General features: G+C 39.7%; 1 protein-coding gene across 1 annotated transcript in view; it reads left to right on the top strand.

Annotated features, from left to right (window-relative positions):
• The window catches only part of IGSF9B (immunoglobulin superfamily member 9B), a 257,520-nt gene that overhangs the window by 128,068 nt on the left and 114,344 nt on the right, over nt 1-15,108 (top strand). Inside the window, exon 15 of the mRNA XM_053691163.1 lies at nt 12,727-12,811. Coding sequence (XP_053547138.1) covers nt 12,727-12,811 — 85 coding nt within the window. The remainder of the gene's footprint in view (nt 1-12,726; nt 12,812-15,108) is intronic.

Here is a 15,108-nt window from a genome sequence, read left to right as displayed (position 1 = left end):
AACGATTCTACCCACAATTCAGGAAGGTCAATTTATGACTACCGTGGATCTAAAGGATGCATATCTACATATCCCTATCCACAAAGAACATCATCAGTTCCTAAGGTTCGCCTTTCTGGACAAATATTACCAGTTTGTGGCACTCCCATTTGGGTTAGCCACTGCTCCAAGGATTTTCACAAAGGTACTCGGATCCCTTCTAGCGGTTCTAAGACCAAGGGGCATTGCAGTAGTACCGTACTTGGACGACATTCTAGTACAAGCATCGTCTCTTTCAAAGGCAAAGGCTCACTCAGACATCGTTCTGGCCTTTCTCAGATCTCACGGACGGAAGGTGAACATAGAAAAAAGTTCCCTGTCTCCGTCGACAAGAGGAACAATAATAGATTCCTTAGAAATGAGGATTTTCTTGACAGAAGTCAGAAAGTCAAAACTTCTAAACGCCTGTCAAGTTCTTCATTCTATTCCTCGTCCTTCCGTAGCTCAGTGCATGGAAGTAGTAGGTTTGATGGTTGTAGCAATGGACATAGTTCCTTTTGCGCGAATTCATCTAAGACCATTACAACTGTGCATGCTGAAACAGTGGAATGGGGACTATACAGACTTGTCTCCAGTGATTCAAGTAGATCAGAAGACCAGAGACTCACTCCGTTGGTGGCTAACCCAGGATCACCTATCCAAGGGAATGAGCTTCCGCAGTCCAGAGTGGGTCATCGTCACGACCGATGCCAGCCTAGTGGGCTGGGGCGCGGTCTGGGAATCCCTGAAAACTCAGGGACTGTGGTCTCGGGAAGAGTCTCTTCTCTCGATAAACATTCTGGAACTAAGAGCGATATTCAATGCTCTCAGGGCTTGGCCTCAGCTAGCAAAGGCCAGATTCATAAGATTCCAATCAGACAACATGACGACTGTTGCGTATCTCAATCATCAGGGGGGAACAAGGAGTTCCCTAGCGATGAAAGAAGTGACCAAAATAATACAATGGGCGGAGAATCACTCCTGCCACCTATTTGCGATCCACATCCCAGGTGTGGAAAACTGGGAAGCGGATTATTTGAGTTGTCAGACATTCCATCCGGGGGAGTGGGAACTCCACCCGGAGATCTTTGCCCAGTTGACGCAACTATGGGGCATTCCAGATATGGATCTGATGGCGTCTCGTCAGAACTTCAAGGTTCCTTGCTACGGGTCCAGATCCAGGGATCCCAAGGCGACTCTAGTGGATGCACTAGTAGCGCCTTGGACCTTCAACCTAGCTTATGTGTTTCCACCGTTTCCTCTCATTCCCAGGCTGGTAGCCAGGATCAAACAGGAGAGGGCCTCGGTGATCTTGATAGCTCCTGCGTGGCCACGCAGGACTTGGTATGCAGACCTGGTGAATATGTCATCGGTTCCACCATGGAAGCTACCTTTGAGACAGGACCTTCTTGTTCAGGGTCCATTCGAACATCCAAATCTGGTCTCCCTCCAGCTGACGGCTTGGAGATTGATCGCTTGATTCTATCAAAGCGTGGGTTTTCAGATTCCGTGATAGATACTCTGGTTCAAGCCAGAAAACCGGTAACTAGAAAGATTTACCATAAAATATGGAAAAGATATATCTGCTGGTGTGAATCCAAGGGATTCCCATGGAATAAGATAAAGATTCCTAGGATTCTTTCCTTTCTACAAGAAGGTTTGGATAAAGGATTATCTGCGAGTTCTCTAAAGGGACAGATTTCTGCTTTATCTGTCCTACTACACAAACGACTGGCAGTTGTGCCAGATGTTCAAGCATTTGTTCAGGCTTTGGTTAGGATCAAGCCTGTTTACAGACCTTTGACTCCTCCCTGGAGTTTAAATCTAGTTCTTTCAGATCTTCAAGGGGTTCCGTTTGAACCTTTACATTCCATAGATATTAAGTTGTTATCTTGGAAAGTTTTGTTTTTGGTTGCTATTTCTTCTGCTAGAAGAGTTTCTGAGTTATCTGCTCTACAGTGTACTCCACCCTATCTGGTGTTCCATTCAGATAAGTTTGTTCTGCGTACTAAGCCTGGTTTTCTACCAAAGGTTGTTTCCAACAAGAATATTAATCAGGAGATAGTTGTACCTTCTTTGTGTCCGAATCCAGTTTCAAAGAAGGAACGTTTGCTACACAATTTAGATGTTGTCCGTGCTCTAAAGTTCTACTTAGAAGCTACAAAAGAGTTTAGACAAACTTCTTCTCTGTTTGTCGTCTATTCTGGTAAAAGGAGAGGTCAAAAAGCAACTTCTACCTCTCTTTCCTTTTGGCTTAAAAGCATCATCCGATTGGCTTATGAGACTGCCGGACGGCAGCCTCCTGAAAGAATCACAGCTCACTCCACTAGGGCTGTAGCTTCCACATGGGCCTTCAAGAACGAGGCTTCTGTTGATCAGATATGTAAGGCAGCGACTTGGTCTTCACTGCACACTTTTGCCAAATTTTACAAATTTGATACTTTTGCTTCTTCGGAGGCTATTTTTGGGAGAAAGGTTTTGCAAGCCGTGGTGCCTTCCGTTTAGGTGACCTGATTTGCTCCCTCCCTTCATCCGTGTCCTAAAGCTTTGGTATTGGTTCCCACAAGTAAGGATGACGCCGTGGACCGGACACACCAATGTTGGAGAAAACAGAATTTATGCTTACCTGATAAATTACTTTCTCCAACGGTGTGTCCGGTCCACGGCCCGCCCTGGTTTTTTAATCAGGTCCGATGAATTATTTTCTTTAACTACAGTCACCACGACACCCTATGGTTTCTCCTATTTTTTCCTCCTGTCCGTCGGTGGAATGACTGGGGTGGGCGGAGCCTAGGAGGGACTATATGGCCAGCTTTGCTGGGACTCTTTGCCATTTCCTGTTGGGGAAGAGATATTCCCACAAGTAAGGATGACGCCGTGGACCAGACACACCGTTGGAGAAAGTAATTTATCAGGTAAGCATAAATTCTGTTTTATACCTCTCTCTCTCTCTCTCTCTCTCTCTCTATATATATATATATATATATATATATATATATATATATACATGATTATATATAGGTATAGATATATACATATATATATATATATATATATATATATATATATATATATATATATATATATATATATATATATATACAGGGAGTGCAGAATTATTAGGCAAATGAGTATTTTGACCACATCATCCTCTTTATGCATGTTGTCTTACTCCAAGCTGTATAGGCTCGAAAGCCTACTACCAATTAAGCATATTAGGTGATGTGCATCTCTGTAATGAGAAGGGGTGTGGTCTAATGACATCAACACCCTATATCAGGTGTGCATAATTATTATGCAGAGGGATGCAGCACTCTTAATATTGCAAAGCTTCTGAAGCATGATCATCGAACAATCAAGCGTTTCATTCAAAATAGTCAACAGGGTCGCAAGAAGCGTGTGGAAAAATCAAGGCGCAAAATAACTGCCCATGAACTGAGAAAAGTCAAGCGTGCAGCTGCCAAGATGCCACTTGCCACCAGTTTGGCCATATTTCAGAGCTGCAACATCACTGGAGTGCCCAAAAGCACAAAGTGTGCAATACTCAGAGACATGGCCAAGGTAAGAAAGGCTGAAAGACGACCACCACTGAACAAGACACACAAGCTGAAACGTCAAGACTGGGCCAAGAAATATCTCAAGACTGATTTTTCTAAGGTTTTATGGACTGATGAAATGAGAGTGAGTCTTGATGGGCCAGATGGATGGGCCCGTGGCTGGATTGGGAAAGGGCAGAGAGCTCCAGTCTGACTCAGACGCCAGCAAGGTGGAGGTGGAGTACTGGTTTGGGCTGGTATCATCAAAGATGAGCTTGTGGGGCCTTTTCGGGTTGAGGATGGAGTCAAGCTCAACTCCCAGTCCTACTGCCTGTTTCTGGAAGACACCTTCTTCAAGCAGTGGTACAGGAAGAATTCTGCATCCTTCAAGAAAAACATGATTTTCATGCAGGACAATGTTCCATCACACGCGTCCAAGTACTCCACAGCGTGGCTGGCAAGAAAGGGTATAAAAGAAGAAAATCTAATGACATGGCCTCCTTGTTCACCTGATCTGAACCCCATTGAGAACCTGTGGTCCATCATCAAATGTGAGATTTACAAGGAGGGAAAACAGTACACCTCTCTGAACAGTGTCTGGGAGGCTGTGGTTGCTGCTGCACGCAATGTTGATGGTGAACAGATCAAAACACTGACAGAATCCATGGATGGCAGGCTTTTGAGTGTCCTTGCAAAGAAAGGTGGCTATATTGGTCACTGATTTGTTTTTGTTTTGTTTTTGAATGTCAGAAATGTATATTTGTGAATGTTGAGATGTTATATTGGTTTCACTGGTAAAAATAAATAATTGAAATGGGTATATATTTATTTTTTGTTAAGTTGCCTAATAATTATGCACAGTAATAGTCACCTGCACACACAGATATCCCCCTAAAATAGCTATAACTAAAAACAAACTAAAAACTACTTCCAAAACTATTCAGCTTTGATATTAATGAGTTTTTTGGGTTCATTGAGAACATGGTTGTTGTTCAATAATAAAATTAATCCTCAAAAATACAACTTGCCTAATAATTCTGCACTCCCTGTATATATATATATATATATATAGCAATATCTATTTATAAATACATAGAACATATTCTGATATGTGTAGAACATTGGAATGAGAAATATTTACAGTAAATACACAGTATAACACTAAAATATGAATATTGCATTAATATGTTTTTACATGTTTTAATCTACTGAACTGCAAAGGACTCCAATGCACTGATATATATATATATATATATATATATATATATATATATATATATATATATATATATATATATATATACAGTATATATCTGTACATATGTATTTATGTGTCTATATGTGTGTACATATGTATTTATGTGTTTATATGTGCGTGTGTATGTGTGTGTATATATATATATATATATATATATATATATATATATATATATATATGTGTGTACATATGTATTTATGTGTTTATATGTGTATATATGTCTGTATATTTACATTAACTTTTTTTAGTAGATAGTGTGTAAATATGATTGTAAGTAACTGTTTTTTTAATGTATTTATGCCCTAACCCCTTATGCAAGGTCTTCATTCATGCTAAACAGACTCGTGCAAATTTAGATTGCGCTTGTGCAGTCACATTTACTTTCAATATTGTGCCTGCAATAATGTTAGCACACTACTTGTAATCTAGCCCATATACTTGCTAGGTTGGTAGTGCTAAAATGACAAGCGCTAACAAATTACAGTGTGTCATATTTACTTTACAGTGGCCCAATAATGAAAAAAAACATCATATACTGCAAATTATATTAAAGAGATGTAAAGGTCAAAATTGAAAGGTGCATATGTGCATTTCATTTTTAAATAGAAGCATTTTGGAATAAACATCCATTAGCAAAAATGCATCTAGTAAAAGTAATTGTTTTTCTGCTGCATACGCACATATGCTGTGAGGGCAGCACTCACAACACCACGCCTTCTCTGATTGTCAGCAATGGTTTGTACGGCACAAATTAAGTCTTCATATAAACAACTATGGAATGTCAATTGATCCGGGATTAGAGGGAATAATTTAAACAAATCACATACACATTCAGTACCCCAAAGTGTTCAGGTGCAAGGAGTACCCAAAGCAGGCTATGGACTGCCCTCATACATGTCTGTGCGCTGCATTTTATTTTACATAACTACACAGTGAGTTAAATTACATGAGAAACCTCAGGTCATCAGACATGGGCCGCCTCCACAAAGGGAAACCTTCTGCCGGGATGATTGTCGCTACTTTGCAGCTCCAATGTAATGTTGGGCTCCGTATCCTCTTTCGGAGTACTGGTCAGGTGGCACATGTACAATCTGTATGGACTTGCTATACTGTCAGTCTACTCCAACTCACCAATAGGGAGCTAGTAAGGGTAATGTCTAGACCGTGCTGCACTTGGCCTTGAGATATCAAAACAAAAAGTCACCACTAACAATTTCCTATATAGAATTAGTCCAAACAACAAATGTGCCACTAAATCTTCAAGGCTACTGCTCATAGTCTTCTGAATCAAATGCCTCGGTCAGCTCTCCCAAAGAATCACTGTGATACAAAAATAAGAAGGTGCTCCAATGGCACAATATCTCTATTCTAATTAAAGGGATATTCCGGTCTAAAGGAAACGAAAGCCTGTGGTGCTACGCTCATCTCACCTTTGTTTCTCCATGGAATTTACCTTTTAATTATGGAATAATAAACACACTTTTTATTTGAGCATACCACCTCCTCCTTTTTCTCATAGTCCAGTCTAAACATAGATTAATTAAATATTTGAATTGAAACATATTTGCAATATACAGGTATTGGCAAAAATGCTTCTATGTTTTAGGGGGTTCGTAAGACCGCTGCTCCTTAACTTCTCTGTCACTTCTGAGGTGGCGGACTGTAATCATTCCGATCAGATACGATCGGGATTATTGAAACCCCCTGCTAGCGGACGATTGGCTGTGAATGTGCAGGGGGCGGCATTGCACAAGCATTTCACCAGAATGTTAAATGCTGTCAGCGTTTACTGTCAACATTTAGCGATGTCAGATATCGAATCATGTCCACCTGCCATTTGTTAAGTCGGCCCCTATGTGTTCACATTTGTCTCTGCACGTGCATGTGAGGCATAGCTAGATATTCTCAGTGCACCAGCATGTTAAATACTGCAGCTGCTCAGAGAGTAAGTGGGACTTGTATCATGTAAGCAATTAACAAATTGAGTCACTACCAGCACCGTAGGCTCTCGGAGCAAATACTTTGTTTACAATGTTGGTGTACGGTGCAAACTTTAAATACACTTTTGAAACAGCTATAGCTTTTATTAGAAGCATTTTTGCTAATACGTGTATATTAAATTTTATTTGCAACCATGTGGATTTTAAATTTTGGCTGAAATGTCCCTTTAATTCACCGGTCACACAGCATACACGCTATAGAAAATGCTTACAAAGGTTGTGCACTTGAAACAGCGCAAATCAGGCAGTCTGGGTGTATTAGTAGCTCCCCAGCTAGCTACCTCCGGTATTTCCAAGTGTTTTCTGGATACTGTTATAAGGTTCTCAATAAAAGAGCTCCAAAATATTTCAGCAAACTGAACAGTTTGCATATAAATCACTAATCCTAGAATATTTAATAAACTCTAAAAAATCGAAACCGTTTTACTGCAACGCATTTCCCAACGCTAATTGCACTGCTTCATCAGGCAGTGTATAAACAGAATGGTAACAACTATTTTTTATACCTTCTTAGGTAAGTATTCCCTAATTGGTTAAATCTTATATTTAATTATCCAATCAGTGTTCTCTTACCTTACAGATTCAAAGCATCACTAATTGCTACACGCTGTTACAAAATCAAAACTCCTATTATAGAGGGGCGTGTCTGATAGAACGACATGTTTCAAATTTAAAAATTTCAGCATAATGCATAAATGCCTACATCATCGTAAGGCGCTCACCTATATCGTAACGCGCCAAACTCCCGCCACTTTCCTTATGCATGTATAGTACAAAGCTCATTTTTACATGCAGGCTTTCACTCTTATTAGTTGTTAAAAGACGCCACCTACTGGTCAATTTGACAAATTACGTTAAGGGACATGAAACCCCAAAAAATATTTCATTATTTAGGTAAAACATAGAATTTTAAACAACTTTCCAGTTTACTTCTATTATCAAATTTGCTTCATTCTCTTGGTATAATTTGTTAAAGGAGCAGCAATACACTACTGGTTTCTAACTGAACACATGGGTGAGCCAATGACTATTGGTATATAAATGCAGCCACCAATCAGCAACTAGAACCTAGGTTATTCGCTGCTCCTGAGCTTACCTAGATAAACCTTTCAGCAAAGGATAACAAGAGAAGGAAGCACATTAAATAATAAAAGTAAATTGAAAAGTTGTTTAAAATCACATGCTTTTTCTGAATCATCAAAGAAAAAAAAATGTGGGTTTCATGTCCCTTTAAAGGGACATACTACTCATATGCTAAGTCACTTGAAAGTAATGCAGCATAACTGTAAAAAGCTGACAAGAAAATATCACCTGAGCATCTCTATGTAAAGGAAGATATTTTACCCCAAGTAAGTGCTGTGTAAACAGTTATACGTCAGCTGCTGTCCAGCTGCAAGTTAAAAAAACAAAAAAACAATAGCCAATTAGCATCAGCAGTGCTGAGATAATTATTTGCCTTTGCTGTGATTACATAGAACTTACTTAAACTGAATAGGAAAATAAGATGACTGTGCCTGCACATAACAGATGCACACTCTCTAGCTTGTCCTGGGACAAGCATCCTGACTGGCTGCTTAGTCTCTTTACAGTGGGGTGTTAATACTTAGGAAATTTGAGGTAAACTATCTTCCTTTTCCATCTTAATATGGGAAGAGTCCACAGCTGCATTCCTTACTTGTGGGAAATACTGAACCTGGCCACCAGGAGGAGGCAAAGACACCCCAGCCAAAGGCTTAAATACCTCTCCCACTTCCTCATAACCCCAGTCATTCTTTGCCTTTCATCACAGGAGGTTGGCAGAGAAGTGTTAGAATATTTCGGAGTAGTCTCTTATGGAGGGTAGTACTCTTCGAGATGGGACTGGAGTTTTAAGTAGTCCTGTCAGCCTCTCAATGAGAGCATGGATGAAAGTCCGGAGATGCAGGGAGAGTCTTTCTGCGAAACCATCCCAACTCATATTAACAGTTACATAGGCAATCAGCATTGATGAGTTTCGCTGCCTGCTTTCTTCAGTCAAGTCCATGTCAGAAGCGATGCTACTATCTGTCACACTTGAAGGGCCGTGTTCCTGTTCCACGGCGTAGATACTGGTAAGATTGTTTCATATTTTATACATGTATGATAACACAAGTAGACAGGGTCACAGTGTGACTCCTTTTATCTGTAAATAATCAAGGGTTAATATCTCCTTAGGGGGATTATTGAACAGGGGGGAATAATCTTATATGTTTATTTGATTTTATGCTGCTTTATGTGTGAGATGTTATGGGCTCATAGGCTGTTATGGAATATACAGGTTTCACTTTCACTTTGAGAGCCATGCAGCTTACAAGTTGGCGCGCTTTCTCATAGCAGGGACGGTCCTGCTGTGTGCACCATGTGATTCATTCCCTTTTTCTTGACTGGGTGTCTATCAGAGAGGAGTCATAAATCTCTGTACTGTCTGGGTCATAGGAGGTGGTGAGTGCCCCAGCCATTAGGGTATAAGGGTGCCATTTTAAGATGTTTTATTTCTCTAGTTCTCCGGTTATTGCACTAGCGATGGAGGATTTTGTTACTTTAGAGGGCACTCCCTCTATTCCTAATGAGTAATTCCTGTTTATATGGTGAGGAGGCCTTAGTTCCACCCTCTCAATTATGTTCCATATGCCTTGATAATGTGATAATATCAAACATGTTTGATACCACAGAGCCGTCCACCTCTGAAGAGTTGTCGTCCAGTGAGGTGCGTACCCTACATTCTTATATCTCTACACATGCAGTTTTCCAATAGCATTGCTGATCCTCCATCTGGAGGGGGCGTTTTTTCACCAGACGTTACTGCGCAGTTCAGACGGCGGTGTCTGCGACCTTTAATGCTTTACCTCGCCCTGCTAAACGCAAGCAAAAGGTTACATATTGCTCTCCTTCCCAGAGTACATCAGATAATTTATTGGAATTAACTGAGGGTTATCCGAGTATGAAGTTCTTTCTGAGACTTCAGAGTATGAACATTCTGGGTCGGAGTCTGCTGCCTCTAAACCGGCTGCGGAGGAACCAGATTTTAGTTTAGGAATTTGCACTTTCTTCTAAAGGACGTTTTTGGCGAATTCAGAGGTTCCAGAGGCCAAATTGCCTGATGAACCTTTAATTCCTAAATTGGATAGAGTTTGAGGACAGGGTGGTACCTTATCCTTCCCTGCTCCTGTTAGATGACGAACATTATTAAGAATGAATGGGACAGGATTGGATTTCTTTTCCCCCTCTTCTACCTTTAACAAATTGTCCCCGGTCCTGGACTCTCAATAGAGTTGTGAGGTTCTCCCCATAAATGGTATGGCGTTATCTTCACCCTTGCTAAGCGTGCTACTATCCCGCTTGATGATAGTTCTTCATTTGAAGAGCCCAGGGATAAAAGATGGAAACTCTGTTAAGAAAGATGTTTCAAAATACGGGATATTTGTTTCAATCGGCGGCGGCTGTTGCCACGGTTACTGGAGAAACTACCTTCTGGTGTGACTCCTTATAGGATTTGATTGGGGTGGAGTATCCCCTCGACGTTACTCAGAAAAGATTTACGGCCTTGAGGGATGTTAATTTTTTTTATCTGTGCTGCTAATAGGCAGTTTATTCGCTTGAATGCTATGGCTTCAGCTTTTTCCCGTCGGGTCAAGTCATGGTCTGCAGATATGACTTCTAAGTCTAGGCTTCTTCCCTCCCTTTAAGGGAATGATTTTGTCTGGTCCAGGCCTGGACTCAAATTATCTCCATGGTCACAGGGGGCAAGGGTGCCCTCCTTCCGCAAGAGTATATGAACTAATCTAAGGGACGATTCTCGTTCTTTTTGTTCTGATAAAGCCCATGTCAGCAGTCATCCGCTAAGCCAGAGCAAACCAAGAGCTCTTGGAAGCCGTCTCCGTCCTGTAATAAATCCAAGCAGAGCAAGAAGCCCGCAGAGTCTACGTCGGCATGACTGGGCGGTCCCTTGGTTAAGGGACGTGCAGGATCCATGGGTCCAGGAGGTCATAGCTCAGGGTTACAAGATAGGTTTTAAGTCTCAGCCACCCAAGGGCAGATTCCTTTTGTCTTCCTGACCAGAAAGAAGGGAAGCCTTTCTGGGGTGTGTATAGGATCTGTCCTCTAGGAGTTATTGTCCCAGTGCCTTTCGCAGTGAGAGGTTTGGGATACTATTCAAACCTTTTCGTGGTCCCTGACAAGGAGGGAACTTTCCGTCCGATTCTGGACCTAAAATGCTTAAGCAGTTTTTTAAATGTCCCCTCGTTTAAAATGGAGACAATAAGGTCCATTCTTCCCCTCGTTTGAGAAGGGTAGTTCATGACCATGATAGATCTGAAGCATGCTCCCTTCTCGTACCAATCCTCAAAGACCACTTCCAGTACCTAAGGTTTGCATTCCTGGACCAGCACTTCCAGTTTATTGCCCTTTTGTTTGGTCTAGCTAAAGAAATTTTTTGAAGAGTGGACCATTTGGAATATCTTCTGTCTTCTTCGATCCCATGAATGGCAGATAATCTAGAGAGAGTTCTCTTGTATCAAGTACCAGGGTAGAATTCTTGGGTATTATAATAGTCTCCATAGACATGAGAATATTTCTAACAGACCAGAGACGTTGCAAGCTAGCTTCAACATGTCTTGCCCTCCAGAAGGCTGCTTCAGCAGAAGCAAAAACCTCAAACTTGTAAAATTTTGGAAAAAGTATGTAAGGAGAACCAGGTAGCCGCTTTACACATCTGATCCATAGAGGCCTCATTTTTGAAGGCCCAAGAGGAAACCACTGCTCTTGTAGAATGAGCCGTAATCCTCAGAGGAGGATTACGGCTCATTTCTATGCTAAACGGCTGACACTTCTCAGACAAAAAGTTAAGGAAGTCGAATAGACTCTCTGACCCCTACGCTTCCCGGAAAAGAGAACAAACAGAGAAAGAGGTTTGTCTAAATTCCTTCGTGGCCAGAAGATAGATCTTCAAGGCACAAACCACATCTAGAAATACGTTATAAACGTTCCTTCGACAAAGAAGGATTAGGACATAAGAAAGGAACCACAATCTCTTGATTGATGTTGCAAATTGACCCAACCTTAGGAAGAAAACCTAACTTGGTTCATAGAACAGCCTTATCGGCATGAAAAGCCAGATAAGGAGGGACGCATTGAAAGGTAGCAATCACAGATACTCTGCACGCAGAAGCAATAGCCAGTAGAAAGGAACCTTCCAAGACAACAATTTAATGTCTACTTCATGCATAGGCTCCAACGGAGCCCGTTGCAAAACCTTAAGGACAAGATTTAAACTCCAAGGAGGAGCCTTAGATATAAACACAGGTCTGATCCCAGCAGAGCCGTAACAAATGGCTGCACATCTGGAAGCTCTGCAAACCTCTTGTACAGTAACACAGACAGGGCCAAAAACTGTCCCTTCAGGGGACTTGCTGAAAAAAACAGTAATAAGGGAAGAAAGAGGACACGCCCCCTATCTCCTCCATTGTTTTGTGTTCGTGTTTTCTCCAAACCATGCTGGATTAAAGATCCGCTTTTTTGCAGATTCAAAGTGTGCTGCCTCTTTCTTCTCTTATTCATTGCCGGGATCGCTTTGTCCCTTTACGTTGGCTTGCACCTTTCGTTTTACCATGTGCTTTCATTGAGCAAAATTCTCTTTTTACTAGAAGCATTTCTGCAATGGAAGTATATTGCAAAAATGATTCTATTTAAAAGGAAAATGCACCTATGCACACTTCAATTTTGATATTTTTAGCCATAGAAAGTTATCAAATGCTTGTAAAAAAACAAAAATGTACATTGTAATCTATAAAAACTGTTGCTTTTACCACTAGTTATTTGTCCTAAGTAATATTTGCCAGTGTTTCAAGCTTTAATAAAACGATCTATCACCGGGTTTTGCTGCTTTTGTTTCCCTCAGGACACATGGTATGAATTCCGGGTTCTGGCCGTCATGCAGGATCTCATCAGTGAGCCCAGTAACATTGCTGGAGTGTCCAGCACAGGTACAAAACATATTGCTCACCCTTTACCTTAGATTCATTCTAACTTAGCTTGGAATGTAGGGTCCAGTGATCTAAATCTCTTCACCCTGGCAGGATTATGTTAGAACATCTCGTCAGCACTGTGAAGCCTGTCTGGCACAAAGTAAAAAGTAAGCTTGATTTAAGCTATGCCTTGGCAACTAAAGTGGTTAAAATGAACACATATATGTAATCCACAACCTGATGTTGTTAAACCACATAAATAAAATATTTTTTTAATTCTTAATACGAAGTACAGTGTGGTTCAGGTGTACAACTAAAATCTAATAGTTCTGGACAGAATTTGAGGCATGGGATCTCCCCTCTTCAGCAAACACAGGGTTAAATATTGCAACTACACAATAGAGATTGTAAACTCCACTAGCAGACACCATATTGTTTTACGGTGTGTAATAAATCTGTATTGTTAGAAGTATAGCTATTTACTATGAGATTTAGGTAAACACGTATTTGAGTGTAGCACTTACATATAAATGATATTTTTTTCTTTTTATCTATTTAAGACTTTTTTTATACGAAACTCTGCAAACTTTTTTTTATGTTTTGGCTGTTTAAAAGTTAATTTTGATATGTTTTGGAAGCTTTTTTTTGTTTTGCCATTTTGGGATAGGTTGTCTTCCAGCTGGAAAGTTTATTAACATTGGTCAGATCTACATTGTCATTGTAGAATTGAATTCTTGATCATCTCAAAATTGACCAAAACAATTCCATGTCCCATGATTTATCCTTTCTCTAGGTGACAAAAACATTGGTATGTTCAGACCTAGGCTATGCCTTCTAAACCCCAGCAAGATATTGTCCAAACCCAGTGCTCACAGTATTAAGACAGTCCCAGATTATTATGGGCTCTGTCGCTTCTCATCTGGTCCAGAGTTTGGGGGAAAAGTTTTTTTTTGTATGAAAATGTAATCATAAATACCTTGAGTTCAGTAGTTTATACACACAGAACTTTTTCATGATTATTATGTGGATTTGTATTTTTATTTCTTTTTGCTATTTACAGCCAAGCATCAATAGATGCTATGACATAAATAATGAAAACTGGTTATATAATACAGCACAAATAGTTCTTTGTAAGTGTTGATTCCAATCTTTTTAATACCGTTAATCTGCATTTTTACGGCTCCTGGTCTGTTTTTTTTCAAGTATTAAGTGATCACAATCCTAATTTTAACATTTCTGCACTGGGAAAAGTTAAGATAAAATCTGAGCAGATAGCAAGAAAATCACAGATACGATGCTTGCACAACAATGGCTTTGGTGATTACAATCCTCCCAACCACAGGTTTTGTACTTTATCTCAGCAATAAAAAGGACACATCAAATTCAACACACACAAAAGGTGTTGGTAAGTAAAGTACACTGGCCTTTTTGACATATTTGTGTGTAAGGTGATTTGGAATAATTCTGGCATGTGCAATACACTCTGAAATGGCCACAGACACCTTTTTATATATATATATATATATATATATATATATATATCTATCAATATATGGTCTAGATTAATTAATCTTATATTTAGCAGCATTGTATAGTCCCTCAGTAGTGGGCAGGACAGACATATGTAATCTATCTAAAGATTTTTCTTTAAAATTCACCATTAAAGTCCTAGGGGATTTATGTACATAAATAATTTGATATGATTTTGTAGAGTATTGTGAGCGACCACTAAAAGTTTAAAAGAAAACATTGTGTAAACATGCCCAATATACCCATAAAATGGCATTCAGATTGTTTAACACTTATCATAACGACCACTTTATCCAGAACACACACACTCCATAACCCCATTAACCTATTTGGATTCTCAGTGATCGACACCTATTATCAGCATTTCCAAGTGCCGTTGTGGAAAAATGGAAATCAGATCTTGTGTGAGTTAAGATCCTCGGCTTTGTTTGACTCGGATTGTGATCACTTTGTTAATGGTAAAAAAAGTTCCTGGTTTTCCAAGGTTGGGAAGAAAAAAACAAAAGATTGAAATCAACTTCTTTGATTAATATTGTGCTTTAAACCATAGATGTCTATTTTTTTAGTAAGGATTCATTGTCACTTCGTCATCACTTAAATTGGTAATAAGTGTCCTGATTCTTCTTTTACAATTGTATTTATCCCCTTAAAAATTGCCTTTTATATAATATCATAGAACCTGTATTTAGTTGATTTTATTAGATTATTGATATATTTAAATTAAGTCACTTGTAATGGTTTATGTTTATTTATTTAAATGATCAAATATTATATAAACTCTATGT

Source organism: Bombina bombina, chromosome 8 (assembly GCF_027579735.1).
Source record: "Bombina bombina isolate aBomBom1 chromosome 8, aBomBom1.pri, whole genome shotgun sequence".
NCBI lineage: Eukaryota > Metazoa > Chordata > Amphibia > Anura > Bombinatoridae > Bombina > Bombina bombina.
This window is presented reverse-complemented; position numbering and strand designations above follow the sequence as displayed.